Here is a 20063-nt window from a genome sequence, read left to right on the forward strand (position 1 = left end):
GCAGGAAGTACCACATCATTCGAAAGAGGTCACAGAAAAAGAGGAGGAGAAGAAGAAAAGAGACCCTGGGAGGACTCCAGAGGAGAAGGAGCTGCAGATGATTGCTCAGAGGGCACCAGAGGAGAGGAGGGTGTCAGAGGAAGAGGGGAGTGCCAGCAGAAAGTTAGAGGTACAGGCTTCACTGCTTTAATCTTCCAACAGTAAGTGCAGTGTGACTTTGTCAAGGGAGTGAGAGAAGGGAAATTTTAAAGGAACAGTTCAGCATTTGGGAAAATGTGCTTAGTTGCCTTTTTGCTGAGAGTTGGATGACAAGAGTGACACCACTCTCATGTCTGTATGTAAAATATGAAGCTACAGGCAGCAGCCAGTTAGCCTAGCTTAGTGTAAAGACTGGAAACAGCCGGCCTGACTCAGTCTAAAAGTAACATATTAACATGTATTATCCCGTTTTATTACAAGAACGTCATAACATAACCCCACCTAAAACTGTGAGCATTTTAAACACTTTTTTAAACAGATTAAATAAACAAAATAAAACATGTTAATCAGGGAGTTTATGGGGTGCTGGTAGGGGGATTTACACAGAGTCAGGCTAGATGTTTCCACTCATTATGCATTATGCAAACTTATTTCTGCACTGTAACTACTAGAAAATTGTTTCAGACCTTTCAGTTTGTTTAATTTTATTATCTTCATTCTGTCTTCACTGATTTTACAGTATTCTGGTTTTATATTGTTTTTAATGCTGCCACTGTTTTTCTTTGCCTGTGTACAGCACTTTGAATTACCTCTGTGTATTAAATGTGCTATATAAATAAAGCTGCCTTGCCTATTTAGACGATGACAACCTCGATGGCCGCAAACTGTTACACATTTGTTGTAGGAGGCAAAACTAGGCTATTCTTGTGGTAATGAGTTTTGGCCAACAGCCGGTGGGGAAAAAACCCACAGAAGCTAATTATCGTGTGCTATTTTAACAGATGTTGTGCATGAGATGTTTGTACATAGAGTGTATGCGATTGTTTTTGCTCTACGTTCTTGTCCCCTCACTTGCTTTCCTCTCATTATATCTGCAGGAGTCAGAGATTGAAAGCCTGGCAGCCATTGAGTCAGAGCTCGAGAACGTTGCCCAGAAACTCCATGAGCTGCGGCAAGGCTGAGCGAGAGCCTGGTACAAAGTTGACACTGCAACCTCCTCTGCCTCCTCGTCCTCCTCCGCTTTACCAACTGCCTGGTTTCCACAGATAGAGCGTGTGAAAATGTGACAAGATTTTATCTTTTGCTATTTTTCTTGAGGAAGCCCACTTGCGCCAGACTGCTGCAGCCTCCTTTGTGACATTTTGTCCCTCACGTAGAGTAGAACAGTAGATACACATTGCAGCTAGACATGCATACTAAAACGCACACGTTTTGTGCAGACATGCATACATACATGTATATACTGTAGGCCTATATATTCAGAATGCATAGCAAGACTCCGGAAGCAAAAACCTTTGTCAAGTTGACAGCTTGTTTCCTTCGTTTCCTCTTTCCTCTGACAATCATCTTTCTTTTCTGCAAATGTATCTTTCCTGCTTTTCAGATTATTTTAACACTACACATCGATTTATGTGACCAACCAGATCCAGGAATACACACGCCACCATGGTGACGTTGTACAGTAATGGCATATATACATGTACAAAGCTCCTTCTCATATGCTTACTTGTAAGGAAGAAGAAGAATACATAGATGCTTACATATTACTATAGATACAGTTGACTCAAATCAATCCAAGGCAATAAGTGAACATTTTTAGCAGATAATCTAAAACTGCACTGAATTTATGTAGGAAAATAATTAAATTGAATAGGTTATCTGGAAGTCTCTGTTTGGTACAGGTAATCCTTTTAATGCCACTAAAATAAGTATTTGTATATTAGAATTAATGCAATAAACTGAATACTAACAAATTTACAGCTGAGCGTGTATTTTTATAGCTTGTTTGTATATATACATTTATAATATACAGTATTTTTGCTTGCACTGTCTATTATAGTGGATCTAGATTCTCATTCTAAAGAGTAGTTTCAGTTTGAAGCTGTGGGTGACAAAGCTGAGAACATGAATTATCAATCTGACACACAAGCTGTTTTTACATTACGGTCAGTTTCAGAACACCAACGTTTTAATCGTTGGTTTTGGCATGAACATGATATTATTGTTTGGTTTTTACTATCAAGAAAAAGAAGCCAGTGCAGATTTTGATCAGACTGTGCAGTGCAAGTAGTTCCTGCTGTATTTGGACAGCAGTATGTTGCTGAAGTTAAAAAAAAAAGGGGATTGAAATGAGACAAGAAGAGAATGTGGGCAGAAGAAAAAGAAACTGCAAGACGGTCTCATAAATATAGCTATTGCAGACAGCTGAAGGATGGGCCTGTAAACAATGTCTCTATCTATGCATAGCCTACCATCACCAGGAGACAAATGTACCAGGATTGTGCCTGCACCATAAAACATAGCTAAAAATCACCACATGGTGAAGATGGTTTAGTATTATAGATTAAATAGCAAGTGTCAAAATCAGCACATGGTGAAGATAGTTTAGTATTATAGATTAAATAGCAAGTTTAAAATTGTTAAATTACAATTGAAAGTTGACAATAAAAAAGACCAAACATAACAGATTACACTTAGGTTTTTCTTTATTACACTGTTTGACCTGCTATTACAGATACTGATTAGACAGCTGTGTTTACTGCTGGGAACATCTCCTTTGCTATTATTACTATCATACCTACCAGTTAAGTTATGGGAGTTAAGGAAGATATGAAAAATATACTAGGATGCCGTAGCAACCTGGAGGGGTTATAAAATATCCATGGCAGTGAAATGAAAAGGACACCAGATGGCGACACTAGACTGCCTCAGTCCTCTTCTCTAAAGCTGAGCTTTGTCAGAGAGGCAGATTTGTTTTTTGTTTTGTGGGAGAGACCTGGGCTTTATTTATTTAATTTCATCTCAGTTAAAAATGAGAGAAAAACAAGCAAGAATGCCTTACAACAGTGCATATACTCTTACATTTAAACCATCATTTTTTGGTTCTGCTAACATAATTACAGGGATAATAGTTATATGGTAACTGGCACCAGTTCTGTGTAGTATTAGTTTGCTGTTTATCCTTCATCCTTTTGCTGAAGAAATACAATGTTGTAAATAATGTTACATATACATTACGTAGCTTAACCATTTTTAAAATAACTCAGTTCAGACAGAGTTCCTGGACTTTGACTCTGTGAGAGTGTTATTTGTGTTCATGATTAATTATTACTAGCACCTTTTAAGATGTCAAAAGTTAAACATGAACAAGTCTGGTCATGCAAATCACCAGCACGAGTACTGTTCCTGTTAAATATGTCAGCTAACAGATGTGACATGGATAGAACAGTGTTAAAGGTGAGTGAGTGGTGAAACTAAAGCTCAGACAGTTCATATGTTTGTCAAAACTGAGGAAAGACCAGCTGGAGAACCCAATATTTGTATAAAAATATAACATTTTATTTCCAGCTACAGAGTGAAACATGTAACATTTTGCCACACTTCTCAATAAAATAGTACAAAATACTGTTGACAAAAATACACTATCGATACATATCAAAGCACAGAACAAATTTGGCTTTTAAATTAACTTAAACTGTACAAATATATACATCATTTACACAACAATAAAAAAGGAATGAAATTACAATTCTTCCAGTCTTTTCTATTTTTTTTATACAAAATAGACACTTTGTTCCTATAGACACTTGATTTCTTCCTTCTGACCTGAATCAGCCAACGCGTACTTGTTTTTCTCAGTGCCGTTGTGATGCCGACTGCGTTTCATATCTAACCCTAAATTCAGCAAGCTGCTTGCGTTCTCATCTATGTGTTGGGCGGAAACTCTGACCTTTCCTCTACTCTGTGAGCAGAGTGAGCAGCGTAGGTACAGACAAGGACACATTCATGCCTGTTTAGACAGGGGAACATTATCCTGCTGCGGTCTGCACACTCCCTCTACAGCTGATTGGAGTTTGCAGGTCTGGTCTGGCCTCGGAGGGCGGGGGGACTCATTAAACAACTCATTTAGAGACGAGGTCAAGGTTTAGATAAGGTATAAAATAGCTACAGTAAGATGGATGAGTTTGTAAAAAGGATTTCAAGGAGACTGGATAGAAACCTGACAGAAGGTTTGTCAAAAATAGAAGTTATAGTGCAGGAGTCTATTGGAGCTGCTATGCAACCCTCTGTCTGAGTCTATGTGGCTGATGTGCACCAGCCATACAAAAACACACAGACACTAAGACAAGTGTCTGGACTACTTTTACAATGAGAAAATTAAAAAACAATATATTGAGCTGCAAAATGAGATGAATTTCTGATTGTTTTCAAGTCATATGCTCTGACCATCTTTCAGCAGCTCATGCCATGTCTCCCACCATCTTCTTGTAATACATGGACTCGAAGATGTCGTTCTCTCCGGGGCAGTTGTGGTGGCAGGCGCAGGACTTGATGACCATCATGTGCTTCTTCATGACCTGTCCGTCAGGGCATTTGAATTCCATGGGCAGGGTGGTGGTCCTGTGGGGGGTGCAACAGCGGCCGTCCAGGCAGACGCCACAGAACTTTGGCCTGTAGGACTTGGTGGTGGTGCAGCCAGAGATCTCAAACTTCATGGGCTTGGAGAGCCTGGGAGTACGGATGCACTTTTTCCCTTTCTGCAGGAAGAAAATGAGCAACTTCAGCAGGTATTCTTTGCCTGTTGTGCTGGTATTTTATGTGTATTGTTCATGAAAGCAGTGCTGTTTAATGAAAACTCACCCTAATGCTTTGCTCCATCTGTGACTCGCAGGGTCGCACCATGCACAACCGACTCTGTTTCTCAAGGCGGCATTCACTGTTATCATTGGTGACCCTGGTGGAGATCCCAAGGCCACAGGTCTTAGAGCAGGCACTCCATTCAGTAGTCTGAACCAGGCAGTTCTCCCTCATCAGGGAAGGATCTGGGCCATATGTCTCCTCTTCTCTATAGGCTGTAAACACAAGAATAAACACTGGATTAGAAAGACAATCCTGATTACAGACAAGGAAACAACTTTATGACACAGAAGAAGAGACTAACTTACCAGGCAAAACAGACCCCATGATACTGTCAGTGTGGGGAGGTTCACACTCCCACTCCTCGCAGCACTTCCCTGGCACCTTGACCCGTCTGGGTACGGGGCAGTCAGGGCTGGGTAGCCGGATGTCCATGGAGCAAAAAGGGACACAGCCTATAGCTCCATCCAGACAGGTGCACCGGTACTTGCAGCTGCTCTGAAAGCTCTCTCCACTCTTGTACACCATGCCTCCAAACATACAGTTGGCTCCCTCTTGGGCTGTACATAAACAACAAGGAAAGGTCAGGATTTGGTTCCCTCATTAAGAAAATTTAAGGCCAAGTTCTGTAACAAAGTACAGTAGGGGATCACAGGTAATGATTTCAATTTTCTGTGTCTCACCTGTGCAGACTCCTATGCGTTTGTTGATGGGGGCTCCGAAGTCACAATAGAGGCCTTTGTGTGGGTCACAGACGTCTTTCTCAGTACAGAGCTCCCCCATTTGTTTGGCACACACCCTGCAGCAGCCACAGCCATCCAGCACCAGGCTCACACCTGGGGGGCACTGTGGGGGAGTGGAGGGGCACGAGCACTGGCCACTGCACCCCTGACCTGCAGCCTGAGCAGAGACACACAACAGGGCACACACTCATGTAAATATCATCTCCACATGTTGCATTATAGTAGGCAGAGCACATGGATAACACAGTCCACACACTGATATGACAAGAGAAAAGCTTAAAGACCCAAAACATTGCCCACATAAATGAAGTCTGATCAATTCTAAGCCCACAGTAACAGAAAAACAGCAGTTTGCATTTGACTTACCATGTACGAGAGCATGATGCACAGCAAAGGCAGCAAAATCATTTTCTTCATTCCAGCAGACATCTTTCCTTCCTTGTAGATTCTAGTTTTTCCTTAAGTCTTGTTGAGAAAGTCTTTCTCTATTGTCAGAGTCTGAGCTTGAGAAGCCTTTTCTGATCGAGTTGATCTTTTGTCTTGTTTGTCTTGAAGCGTTGCTCCGCTGCTCCAGTCACGGTATTTCTGTTTCTTCTTGTTGAAAGCTAGAGTTAAGCTTCGGTGGAGGAGTTGTGATCTGAGCTCTGACTGGAGAGGCAAGCTCCCTTTATACCCCCTGGCCCTTGCAGTACGTCACCGGGGGGCTGAATGGAGAGCCAACCGTGGACAAACATGGACATACTTGGCATTCTTTCCAACACTGTGTCTCTCAGAGCAGCTTTCATCTAGAATAGGGAGGTTAAAGTCTGGTTAGAGGCCTGGGACCCCACACTGGGAATTCCTGAAGACTGACTTCACAAACAGACAGCTGGTACCTATAAATATTAGTTTTATAAGTAGAACAAAAGAAAAAAACTTGGATGCACACAGAGCTATACATGAAAGAAAAAAAAACCCCATAATAATACAATGGTTTAATCAACTGATTGATGTGTAACGGGTGGTTAAGACATTAAACCCACAACAACATTCCTTGGCTTTGGTTTCAAAGGTGCACAGACAGTTTGCACTCCAGTAAATTAACAGTGAGTGGTTAGAGGGAAGGAAATTCACTTGTGTCATTAACTTGAACTGTTAATCTGCCAAAGTGTTCGTTCCAGCACAGAGACTCGGCAGCCTTGTAGCCCTGCAGTCTTGTAACATTGTCTTCTGTACTTGTGTGGTTATGTCTGGGACACAGTAGGGGCATTTTTGTGCGCTGACATCAGTGGCTGAACTGCAGTTCATATTATGAGTGAATAATGATCCCTTACACATGAATGATGCATTGTGATTAGAAATACTTCTGCTTTCATAAATCCAGATGATTTATGATCTTTGATCTTTTCCCACTGTGACTTTGAATTTGCACAGTAGATACAGACCGATTTAAAAGAAGCATTATGATCCTGTACTGAAGTAAAAATATCACAGTGTAAAACCACTGCATTAAAATAATTTGTAGAGCATTTATAACCATACTTAACTAAAAGCACAGCATTAGCTGAAGTGCGTAAAGTATCAAAAGCAAAATTACTCATCCTGTTGTGCCAATTTATAAGAAGAATTTCAATTTTGTATCTGCAGGTGGAGCTAGTTTTATCTATACTGTGAATTTTATGAACTTTTTATATGTTTTATGTTATTAAGGGGGGGCGGCACAGTGGAACAGTGGTTTAGCACTGTCGCCTCACAGCAAGAGGGTTCTGGGTTTGAGCCCCAGCCGACCCGATGCCTTTCTGTGTGGAGTTTGCATGTTCTCCCTGTGCTTGCGTGGGTTCTTTCCGGTCACTCCGGCTTCCTCCCACAGTCCAAAGACATGCAAGTTAGGTTGACTGCTGACTTTAAATTACCCATAGGAGTGAGTGAGTATGTGTGAGTGTCTGTGGTTGTTTGTCTACGTGTCAGCCCTGTGATAGACTGGCGACCTGTCCAGGGTGTACCTTGCTTCTCGCCCAGTGTCAGCTGAGATTGGCTCCAGCACCCCTGCGACCCTATTCAGACATAGATAATGGATGGATGTTATTAAGGGGCTGTGGTGGCCTAAAGGTTAAAGAATCAGGTGTGTGACCAAGGTCACCAGTTCAGTCCCTGGATCAGCGGGATTAGATCTGGGTGGGACAGGTGACAAAGCAACACCTGCCCTGTTCTCATTAACACCACGGTGGTGCCCTTGTGGCTGGCAGGTAAGACTGGTTGGGCTGAGCAGCTTCCAGGTGTCAATGGTTAACTGTGTGAATGTGATCAGGGCATTCCCAAAAAAGTGAGGTGACCTCTTAATGGATCTACTGACTAAATTAAAGTTGAAATGATATGCTTTTATAAACATAAACCTTTAACCTGAAAAGTATCCAGGAGTTGTCAAACAATGCAGTGTAGTAAAACATACAGGACTTCCCTCTGAAATGCAGTGGAGCTGTAGTATAAAGCAACAAATAAAGTACCGTAACTGAAGAAAGTATAAGTGAATTAGAATTGTACTTAAGCACAGTACTAGAGTAAATGTAGTTTGCACCAGTGCAACCATTTCAGCATCAAATAAAACCCACTTCATCCACATTTCCTTTTTAGAGATGCAACTAATGATCAAAGTCAAATGAAGGTTTGGCTCAGTCATATTCAACTCAACATCTGTGTGTATTTATATTTTCTATACATATATGTTGTTTGTGTTTGTATTTATGCCATGCATGAATACTGTCAGACACAAAATGATCCTGAGAGTCATGTTTCCTGAGTTACCTGCACCAAGTAAGCAGCCCAGCCAAGGTATGCAGGTATTAGGGGGACAAAGACTAATGTTCTCAGTTAATTGCACTTCCTGAAATGGATGTTTGTTGATTGAGCATTAGGCTGCTTTTAATACTTTGAAAAAAATGACATTTTTTCGAGGATTCTGTGTGAGGGATTTTATTTCACATAGGGCAGTGAAACTCCACTGGATCTTAGTCAGGACAAATGATGATTAAAAATCCTAACTCGAGTGTAGTGAAAGTGCTGCCCGGGCCTATGAAGGCACGCAGGGTAGATATTACAGGAACAAAGCTTACATGTTCTCTAGCTTCTCAATTGGCTAATGAGGTTTAGTCTCTGACAAACTTGAAAGGCCAGGTGTGCCCTGTCCTGGCGTGTGTGCCAGGCTTATTTTACTACATCAAACCTCAGAGTGGAGGATTGCAGGAAAGAGGCTAGACGGAGGTTTGTGTATTTTTTGAAAAGAGGGATCGCACACCAGGCTAGACTTTTATGAAAGGCGGCCCTACACCCTCTCCAGCCAGCAAATCGGAAATGAAAAACTCCCAGAGAAACCTGAAGGTGAAGGAATGTGCGGGACAAGCCAGCAGACTGGGCTGTTACAGAGGAAGCTTTTCCGTATAAGGACATCTGCTCTTTTCCTAATATGGATATGTTCTTTCTTTGTGATGGCTCAGTACAGTAACTTCTATTAAACCATCAACGAAAAACACAGCCACAAGAGTGAAAGTGTGGCATGTGTGTGTCTCTCAAAGCAGACCAGAGAAAGTGTGTGTGACTTTGTGTGAGCGAGTGTGTGTGTGCCATCAGTCACTGCAGCCTCAGGGCTCAAACTTCAAGTCCATGATATCTAAGGGAAACAGCTTGATGGAGGAACGTACTGTAGCCACGCTGCAAAACAACACTCACAACAACTGACACTGTTATCTTAAATGCACGATAATCTAGTATCTGTCAGGCTGTCGACTAAGATTTATCTTCTATCAGCCAATTGTTTGCATGGTTTGAAGGAAAGTCTCTTGAAGATGCAGAAATCCTGTTGTAATTGACGTGCTTTGGATAGTTTGACACATTCCAATGCCTTTTAAAGATACCGGAAATAAAATTTGATTAGATAGCATCAGTATTGTAAACTATGACCAAGGAGTCCAAGAATTTCAAAATTTTTAGTAAACAAAGTGATTATTTTATGTTCGGGATTGTTTAAGGTCAACAGAAGGCTCACTGAGGATGATTCATTTTGTCCTCGACAGTCATTTTGGCATCGCATTGTACTTGTAATTTAATGATATTGGTTGTTTTGCTGTCTGTTCACTGTCTCAGCCTCAGTCTCAGAGTGTCCTGTGCAGACTATCAGCAGGCTGCATGCTCACTGTTCTGCAGATCTAAATGTGGCAGCCAAAAGAAACACATGGCTCTGTGTGTGGTAGGCCCAGGTATATGAAGGCTAAGTATAGACTGACTTATTTGTCTAAAAGAGTAGCTGTGGGTTACAATCTGTTAACACTTCTACATTCAAACTGGAAACATTCACAAGGTGAGATCATTTTATACAGTATGTTCTAGTGATAGGACTTAAAAACTCAAAGCTCAAAAACAAAACCAATGAGCTGAAACAGAATATAAAGGGACATCACTTACTCTTCAGTACCACCATCACAAACCTTTGTCAACAATGTAATAGTATAAATGTAGACAAATTAGGTGATCGATGACAAAATTGGCCAGTATTATCAGGAATAAATATTTTCAGGTATTAGTCATGCAAACAACAGGGCCAAGACAGAACAATGGAATCTCTAATACAGCTGTCGTCAGTATATTTAATGGTAAACTACATCATGCCAATGTGCTATTGTTTCACTGCTAGCTCATTATTTTTCCAAATGAAAATAAACATGAGCACCACCACCATTACCCAAAGAACAAGCTGGTGAAATGATGCTCCTGATTTAGCTCAGATGTCATGCAGACTTAAGGTCATGTGCCTTGTGTAGTATCTCCTGGTTAAGGTCTGGATTTATGTGCATTGCTGCCTGTTATAGCTTCATTACTTCACTGCTGTGACATCATGAAGCAGCAGAACTGTGTCAGCTGGTATGTTTCCAACTTTAGGACCTGTGGAAATGACAGGCTCAGTGTCTGCCCCCATCACACGCCGGTGACGACATAGTCTCTCCTTCAGGTGCAAAAAATTGAAATGTTTTTAAACACCTTGTGTGTGTGTGTGTGTGTGTGTGTGTGTGTGTGTGCAGTTCCATCACACCATGGTTGATGATGTCATGCCTGATGCTGATGTCACACAGAAGGCCTTTGTGTCCTGTGGGACTTTTTCGAGCTGTGTCTGTGGTTCCCATACTGTACACTGCTTGTATTGAGCATGGCTGAAGTCATAGCTTGCCAGCATTTTGAAAGCTAAGCAGAAAAATAAACAAAAATAAAAAGTCACTCATACCAAACTCTGTGTACTGAGTTTTTATTTTGTTCCACACAGGGCCAGATATAAACTTTAATTTCACCGTAAACATTTTTAGAATATGAAACATTTCTAAAAGTATCCCTCATAAATTTACTGTTGTGTACTTTATGCCAATTTGAGAAACATGTGCAAAGTTTGGTGGATGGATTTATCCAAACCATGCTGAAGTACTCAGTGGACCTTCGGTTTATTGAGTACAACCAGTCTAATACAACAGTCTACCAATAAAACCTGTCATTATGTGTGAATGGTTCACCCAAACTGGGTCCATATTTAAAGCTTTGGTTGTGTTATCTGCACTCAGCTGTTGATTAACTTAAATTCCATTAGTGGCAGAAGGCAGGCTATTTGAGGAATGTTGTGTGGCTCGAGCTTCAAACCAACCATCTACAAACCACTGTGTAAACTGAACATGAAACCAAGATCTCAAAATGATTTTCCTGCTTGCATACTCCCTACTCTACATATATTGGGCTGCCTGCAGAGTTGAAAACTTAGATGAAAACAAAATGGCTCCAACCAGGAGCAAAAATACTATTATTTTCTAATTTACTGACATTTTAGGCATTTCAGGTGATTTTCAGCAATGCACAGTGGAAGAATAAGTGCATACAAGAACAAGGGAACAGCCTTGCTAGGCAGTAAAAGAGTGCATAACATTCCTGTGTCATTTGCAATATGTGTTCTTCATCATCAAAGCAAACAGGCTGATGAAGACGTGCTGGGAAAATACATTTCTGCTTCCTTTTACAATTTGGAGCAGAGAAACTTTTGGGGAAATCTGAAATGAATTGGATGGTGATCTGTTGATGTTTAGCAATGGAGAAGAGAAATGGTGATGAAAGAGATGAAAGAGTTGGCAAACGATGGAAACTTTCTGAAGTATGCCTGTGAAAAGATGAGCACCAGAAATTAATAATGGATCTGGAGCTCGGGATGGTTTGTTGAGATTTAACGAGGTGTTTGGTGGGCAGATGAGCTGTCAAGATGGAAACTATGTCTATTTAAAGCCCAGAGTGGTGGGAAATGTTCAAACTGGAAACATGCATGAGGCTCAGTCTTTTTCAGGCACAGTTTTAGGGGTAATGTGCTAAGTATTAAAATATTTTGACTGTTCCATGCCAGCGGGAGATAGCTGGAAGGCGGATTACCTCTTTGGTCAAATGTTCTCATGAGTCATTAGATAAAGGATGTCTAGGGGAATGAATTTAACAAGGGAGAAGACAGCTTTTCTTTTAAACAAAACATTTTTTGACCGGCTGCAGCTCACAGAGCTAATCTAGCAATAGACTGAGTGCCTGGGGACATTTTAGAGATTTACTGTAATACAGGGAACTGATGAGTGGCTTAATTCTTAGAGGTAGAGAAAGTGGAAACTGCTTATTTAAAACCTATATATTCTGGAAAGTGGTTACAGTAGAGACACTGACAAGAATTTTGTTCCGTGACACTTTCAATAAACAGCACCAGCTCATCCCAGCTGTCGGTTTAATGCCACACACACTGATGTGCAAGTCAGGATGCCTTTACTTAAACACAGCACCATGTAGGTCCGGGATGGTCTCTGTTCTTTTTCAGTGACCTTTCAGCTGGGGGTCAGTGGGGTTTCTAATCTTAGACATCATGTCTGACACACTGCTTGGCTCTGAGCACTTCCTCTTCTGGACTGCATATTGAACCATGATGCCTTGAGGCAACCTAACTTCATCCTTGCATTGATCATCACTAAAATAAGCTTAATGGTGCCTTGGTGTAACAGCTCTGTGAACGTTTAGGGCCACGGAGGGTCTGTGGCCCTAAAGAAGATCTGCTGTTTGATGGTTTCTAAATATAACATGGTTCCCACCACACGCAGTGCTACAAAAAACATGCTTTGCATTCATTGATAGCCCTAGAATCATTTGTATCTTGCCATTTTGCACATGGATGTGTCCTAGGCAGCGCTGCAGTTTGTGTGCACATTTACTTTTTTCATTTTTGTCATTCAGTCACTGGGACAAAAGACCTGCATGTTTTCCATGTTCTCAAATGTGTCAGTGAGCAAACCACATCCTCACACAGAGGAGACTGTAAATGTAAATACATATTCTGTAGCTTTCTGAGGCCACCACTTTTCTGCAGGAATGTTAGCTTCCCCCTATTAGTTTGGCACACGACCGCATACCTCTGCTAATTAGCTTCCTGTAAAAGCCTTGAATAAATACATCGGCTTTAATCACACACTGCTGCTTTGTCTCATTTGCTGCCAAGGTAAATGTTACTTCAAGTACAGAAAAGGGGACATTTTGCTTTGTGGGTTTCTACTTCCTAGACAGGTGTTTCATGCTGTGATGTACAATGATCCAGGTCAAGACTTCACCTTAACATTTATCAACATCGAATAAACTCAGACTGTTTTTCTATCATTTGATTCATGTTCTTTTCTTCTCATATGAAGGTTGACTGAGATGTCAAACCTGTCTTGAAACTGTTTATTCACTCTATGTTTTACTGGATGGTTATTTACTGTCTGACAGCAGGAGGACATTGCTCTCATGCAGCTTCATCCAAAGCTTAGTGGCTGTTTTGACACTTTGTTTACTGTCAAAAACTGTTATGGTTTGCGGACTTGCTTCCTGTTTTGTGCTTTTATTTTGGTTAGTTTCCTGTCTTGTCACCTCACCTGCCCCAGCTTTACCCTGGTTCATTTTGTCTCCATGCCTCGTTGCCTTTGTCAACTCCGTTCTCTCAGCTCACCGCTCCTACATCTCTGCCCTATAAGTTCAGTACCCATCTCTCATTTGTTCCTGACTTCGTTTGATTTGTCTCATTGTTTTTCTGATCAGCAGTACTTTGGTTTATTGCGCTGGTTTGGTTTACATTTTTGTACCCAGCTCCCTTTTCCTTGCTTGCACTCCTGTGTTTTACTATATCAGGTTGAGCCTTGTATTTTGTTACCATTTCATTTTTGGTGTTGCATTAAATTCCTATCCACCTCTGCTTTGGCTTGCGTCTGCATATTTGGGTCCTTTCCTTGCCTGAAACCTAACAAACAGGTGTATCTGCTACATAACTTGACTAGATTCTGATTATTTATTGTAGAAGCTAACTACCAGTAATGCAAATTTAAATTTACTGTATCTCAAACAGTTATTATTATTTACAGGCTGTTTCATATTGATCCTGCAAGGCCCGAAGTCCATTTATTGTACTAGCTGGTTTGGTGCTTTCGATCATGTTGTGATGAAGAGAATTATCACCTGAATCTGCAGCTCACTTTGACTTTAAGGAGCTTACACCAAGTTACAGGTCACTGGGTAAATCCCAAGTCCTGCCCACGTAAGAGGTGAGGACAAGATGTCAGGAGAAAATGTAAGGAGAGAGGAATCAAGGAACCATGCTTAGAGACATGAGACATCCTCTGATCCTTCATCTGAAAGATCCAATCACCAACTGATTGTTGATAAAGCGGTGTGTTGGTTAAGCTCAAGTGTATGTGAAGCTCAAGTCTGGCTATCACCATATTGGTAGCGCTTCACTCCACCTGCTAGGTCTAATACAAAATGGGCAAAAAGGTGGAGTGTGATGGAGCTTGTCAAGGAGGAAAAATGGTTCTAAAGGAGCAGGTTGGCTTCCTGGGACAGAAGCACTTAGAGCTGAGCCAGCACTAACAAGCTCAAAGATGAGCACCTCAATGTCACGAGAAAAAGGCAGGGTCACACTAAAGCCCACGTGAACTGCCTGGATCTGATTGCTCAAAAACACAAGGAGCTACAGAGCAGTCGACCAGTGGAAGGCCAGGTGAGGTGCTCTAGAGGCAAGTCAACAGCAGAAGAACATTAAAAAGGAGCAGGAGAAGCATGTGGAAGAGCGAGAGAAGGAAACGAGGGAAAACCTGATAAAAGATGGAGAAAAACAGGAAAGTGTACAATGATGGCTTCCCATCACTGGTGGCGTCTTGGTTAGACTCTGCCACTGATGAAATCCAGCATCTGTGTGGTGTGTGGAGTGAACGAACATTCAAGGTCAAGCACATTTGTGCTTAATGAGGTTGTTAGTGCTGAACACTGCACTGTTGTGAGGCGTACTGTCCCTTCACAAACGGTTATGAAAATATCATTCTTCACTAAGCTGTCGATGTAAACGCAAATGTGTTGACTAAATAGAATAAAAACATTTTTAGCTGCTGCTTCATAAATGTTGATGGAATAATGAGCTGTGCCTTTGACTGGTGGCTGGGTGAGGAATTACTCATTGAGAGAACAAACTGTTCTCCATAAACTCTTGATGGAGTTGTGTGGTGCCTTGCAGAAACAGCTTGGCCAGGGTTCCCATCTGCTTTAATCGTTTCCAGATATGCTGTTTCTGCACAGTGGCCGACAGGACCCCTCCCTCTATGTCTAGAGTGAAAGGCCTCTCCCCGTCTGCATCCGAGCTGCAAGGTCAGACTGCAGCCTACACCCTCTCCCCATGTCTGTTTGTCTCTCTGATGGCAATCTGACCCTCTATCCTGGTATATGTGATTGTTAGCTAGAAGGCCACGGCTGGTTTGTTATTCACTATTTTCTTTCTCATTTGCAAAAGGTACTGTAGCTGAGTATAGGTATCATGTTCTCTGTAGAGCTCATGTAGAATCTGCTCCTTTAAGACAGAGCAATTCATTTTTTATAAACTTCTCCATAGGAAAGCTCATGTTGTGTTAATGCACAAACTAAGAAGAGTGCAGTATCAGCATCCCCAGATAAATACAGTAAGTTTAAAAAAAAAAAAATCTATATGCTAACAGTGACAGTGTTCTTTGTCACCTTGTAACCTACCTGCCCTCAACTGACTGACAGTGGAAAATATGTCTTGCTCTTCACAACAAGGTGGCTTATTCCCCAGCTGGAACAGTGGAAGGTGGATTCCTCAGCAAAGTGAGGAGGAAATGATGACGCAGGAAGGAGTCATTGCTCAGCTAGCTGTTAAAATGACAACGGACAACCCAGGTTTCACATGTTTCTCCTACCTCGATGCAGACAGCAAGAAATGTACTTTCTACTATCAGCAGGATAACGATAAATACTATAGATGGTGAGCAAACCACGATGTGCATTTGGCTGTTATTATAGTGCAAACAGCAGCCAATCTGAGCAAGTGTCTGTTTCCCCCACAAACATCTTGACTAAAAAAAAGTCAATCTTAATCATAATTTTGCATTGTTTCCATCATCTTAAAGGAATAGTCTGACATTAGGTTAACTCTCTCCTGGTGGCTGCTTCATTTTCATATGAGTAAAGCATGAAAACAATTTGAGACTTACAAGTCTCTGCAAGAAAGTGAGCACTTCCCAAAATGTTCAATTATTCCTTTAGGTTTCTATTAATTTCAGATCAGTTTCCATTTTGATTTAATAAAGTATTCTATCTATATCAAATGTATACAACTTGTCAGCTTTCAAATGAAATGTGTGAAATACACATATATAATAAACTGGGTTCAACTAAATCTCAAGATCCACAGTAACCTCATGTACTGTAATGCCTGCTTTAAGGACTGCATGTATCAATCATAATCCAAAGTAATAACATCTACGTGTTGGCCCAAAATGGATCTCATGCAGCACCGAGTGTGAGCATGTTGCTATTTTTCCAGCTGTGTCCAGCTGTGGTCAGTTTATAAATCCATCAGCAGTGGCTGGGGAGGAGGCGATGACGCAGAGAGGAACATCACTCTGTCAAGTCAGCGGCAGTAAAAGAGTTTTTTTTTTTTCCTAATTGATGTAATGCATTTTTTAGATGTGGCTTCATAAAGACATCATCAGATTTTGTAGTATTGTCCTTGTGAAGGTGCACTACATTATTAACTTGCTGTTTTCAACTTGTGTTCCTGTTTCCGAGATCATGTTCTGAGGCACAGACTTAGCTGCTATTGCAGCAAAACCACAATGGGTCAATAGACATTTATTACTGTAACCGAGTTTCTAAATCCAGGAAATAAGATTAAGAGTTTGACTAAATCTCTTCTTCTTACGAATATTTCTCCACTTGTGAGTCCTTCAAGATTAAACATGGAGGCCCACATGAATCTTCCTGTGCTATAAGCAGCACAGCTTGTATGGCTGGGGCCCCTGTGAGGTCTCAGTTACAGTACAGTGATTGAAGGGTGTGACAGTTGTGTAACTATGAGGTGTCATGTGATGCCGTGTGAATATAGAGGCTTGTTCCAATGATGAAAGCTTTTATAGGGCACTTTTGACAGGGGGATTTCTCGTGCTTTCTGGCTCCAACACACTCTTTAAACACTTGCTAATTATTCCTTAAGTCTCCTAATTGCTTTTTTTTTTACACTCAATCTGTTTTCAATTCTGACATTTTATCCTTTCCCCACCCACCTGGTTTCTTTATTTTCTGTTATCTGGTAAGCTATATCTGTGCATGCAAAGCCTAAAGCTCACTTTGCACACTGACTTTCACTAAGCATGTGTAAATCACACATTTCTTACCCTGCAGCCTTTTGTGGTTGACAGGGTTCTACTTTATCGTCATTTCTCACGGTAACTTTTCCCAGGTATGCTACTTTCCTACCTTTTGGACATGTGGTTTAACGGGTGGCGGGCAGCTCTCTTGGCTCAGCGTGTTTATGCAGGTGCAGGACATTCAGGACACACCGCCCTGGAGAGTATTTTGGAGGGGTTTTACAAAGCCTACCCTGCAGTATTCGAAGGGGCCGCCTATATGTGGCATTTAGTGGGACAGCCCAGAACAGGCATTTCCTCAGGTTAAGGGAAATAGAGCAGTAAAGGGTTTGAAACAGATTCAAATACATCAAAGTGAGAAAAGAGAAAGATAGCTGCTCAGAAATACATTTTGAGATATCTATAACAACAATGAGAGCGCTCAGTATGCATCAGATCAGCTATAATTTCTGAACTTTTGGTTGAGATGCATTTTCCAAAAATATACATCTCAAAAAATTTGCATTATTTTCATGTCATTCAGCCTATGAGCACATAATCTTTCCAACACCATTTAAATGCATTTAGATTAACTTGTGTTAAGATTCTTGGTCAAAGTTCAGGGTTTGTTCCACTGTTTTCACTACTGGAACAAAGGGTTTGACACTTTCTTTACAGAAAGAACCATATCGTAACGAGGTAGCCTCTTTATAGACAGAAACTGGCTTTTCATGATAAAAACAGGGCTTCCCAGTAGCCAGCGTTAAAGGACACATAGCAAGAGAACAGCTGTCATCAGCAGCAGTAATGACAGGCCAACTGTATATGCCATCGTTTCATTGAGAGGAGGGAAAAGGAAAGAAGAATAGCACTGCTCTGCTTTTTTCACTCTATTCTGCAAAAGGTTTTTGGTATAATGAATCCCCCCTGGTTTGGTCAGCCAGCGGTAGAAAGGAGGAGAAAGGGGGTGGAGGGCTAAAAGTATGAGAGGGAAAGCCTTAGGTGTTTGGGCAGTCAGCACTGAGAGCTGTTTTGTGGGTAATTGCAGATTACTGGTTAGATACATGGATTGACTAGAAATGAATGTGGTGAAGTCCAAAAATACAAACAACACTGTCAAACCCAAGGTTGTAGCTTGTCCCTGAATTTAGAGGAAATTCAGCCTCTTCAGGAATCCTGTTATTTCAATCAACCATACTAAAATACCAGCACAAACTCTCCAAGAGAAAAATCTCCAGTATTTGAACCGAATATGAATTAAAAACCAGGCCTGTTGGCTTTGAAAGATGTTGATCCAATAGTTGCTTCTCACATTACCAATACTGGGGCTGGCTGGTTCTTCACAGGCTTAAAGCTTAGAATAAATTTAATTCTCCATCATCTTCCCTTTTAAAGCATGTGAACTTTGGCTCTAGCTTAAAATGAGCGCATGCTCAATGAGCCACACTGTTGCTGTATCAGTGCAAACACAGATGCACACTTAGCGCACATGTTAAAACCCAGTAAGCACAAACACACCGTACACTGTGCTTTCAATTTGGAGCAAACTAGTTTGAGAAATTTGAAAGAAAACAAACAGGATTGCAGAGCGGTGCGGTGTGGTGTGAGGCTGCTGGACCGAAGCACAAAGAAAGGCCTGTTAGTTGCGTACCAGAGCATTCCAGCTAACAGAACAGGCTCTGGGACACTGTTGACCTAAGCTACTTTAGAATGTTTGTGTAATAGTTTTTGACCACTTGATTAAAACTATCGTTTGATGCAAGGGGCAGTTCAAACTGGTCTGAGCAAAGCAACGTGTCCACATAAAGGGAGGACTCTTATAAAGAGGTGAGCACTGAGTCGTCCAAACAGCTAGCCACAGTCGAAACATTGAGGATGACCATCTGTGCTGTCTGACACTTGATCTTGTATAATATTAGTTCTGCTGAAATTTTAGAAAAACTGCAAACTTTATAATACAACACCATAATCCATTCAAAAACCATTGCTGGCTTCATCAGTCATTTGGATAAAGGTCACTTTTATGTTAAAGTTCATTATGTAGGACTGGGCTGTTGCATGGGTGACCTAGTAGGATTACCATCATATCTGTTGCAGAAAAGTGACCGGGGTGCTCAATCTGACATGAAGCTGACATGTTCAGATGCCATCAGATTAATGAAAAGGAGTTCAGGTCTGATACAAGTTTAAAAGATCTTGTTAATTTGCTGCCAAAACCCTTTCACCAAATGCTGGACTGCTTCTTCTAAATGTCTTTCATTACACAAAGGATCTAGTTCCAATATGGGGAGGCCTTACATTTAGCCAAGCGGGCTGATGAGGAGATTGATATTCTAATTTGCCAAGAAAAATGTAGATCAGTGTGATGAATGTGACCTGCTCGCCATTCCTTTAACTTAAACCATTGAACTGCCCTTGAGCAAATTTCTTAACAGCCAAATTGCCCTGCTGGAGCTGCCCACTGGACCAACAGTGGAAGACTTGTCGTTGTACTGGGCAGCAGCCAGGTATAAATGTGTATAACTTTGTCAGGGTGTTGATGAAAGAGAGCACGTGTGCTTGGCAAATATTCCCAGAATAAATGAAGGCAAGATGCAAAAGGCTATACTGAGATCTGAAATAAAAAAATCGTCTGATGTGGTGGCAGATTTGTGCCTTTGAAGGTTGGATTGAACCACTGCACAGAAACATGGGAGTTGGTTTAATTGTCTTACTAACATCCTCATAAGGTTTCCATTATAAAGTTAATCTCATAGTTATAATTCATTGGTCTTATTTCTTTTCATCATCATTGGAT

The 20063-nt window shown here is 41.2% G+C and overlaps 2 protein-coding genes across 2 annotated transcripts in view; one reads left to right on the top strand and one right to left on the bottom strand.

Moving 5' to 3' along the window:
- chga (chromogranin A) overlaps positions 1–1944 on the top strand; it is a 6581-nt gene extending 4637 nt beyond the window's left edge. Inside the window, exons 8-9 of the mRNA XM_020603652.1 lie at positions 8–169; positions 1077–1944. Coding sequence (XP_020459308.1) covers positions 8–169; positions 1077–1160 — 246 coding nt within the window. The 3' untranslated portion in view covers positions 1161–1944. The remainder of the gene's footprint in view (positions 1–7; positions 170–1076) is intronic.
- A 1603-nt stretch (positions 1945–3547) lies between these two features.
- On the bottom strand, positions 3548–6208 carry ccn2a (cellular communication network factor 2a). The gene is made up of 5 exons (XM_020603593.1): positions 5946–6208; positions 5520–5736; positions 5145–5396; positions 4840–5051; positions 3548–4736 (listed from the first exon to the last, which is right to left on the bottom strand). The coding sequence occupies exons 1-5, from the start codon at positions 6006–6008 to the stop codon at positions 4440–4442; spliced, it is 1041 nt and encodes a 346-aa protein (XP_020459249.1). The 5' UTR covers positions 6009–6208; the 3' UTR covers positions 3548–4439.
- Between the last annotated feature and the right edge of the window lie 13855 nt (positions 6209–20063).

This window comes from Monopterus albus, unplaced genomic scaffold, assembly GCF_001952655.1.
Source record: "Monopterus albus unplaced genomic scaffold, M_albus_1.0 scaffold62.1, whole genome shotgun sequence".
NCBI lineage: Eukaryota > Metazoa > Chordata > Actinopteri > Synbranchiformes > Synbranchidae > Monopterus > Monopterus albus.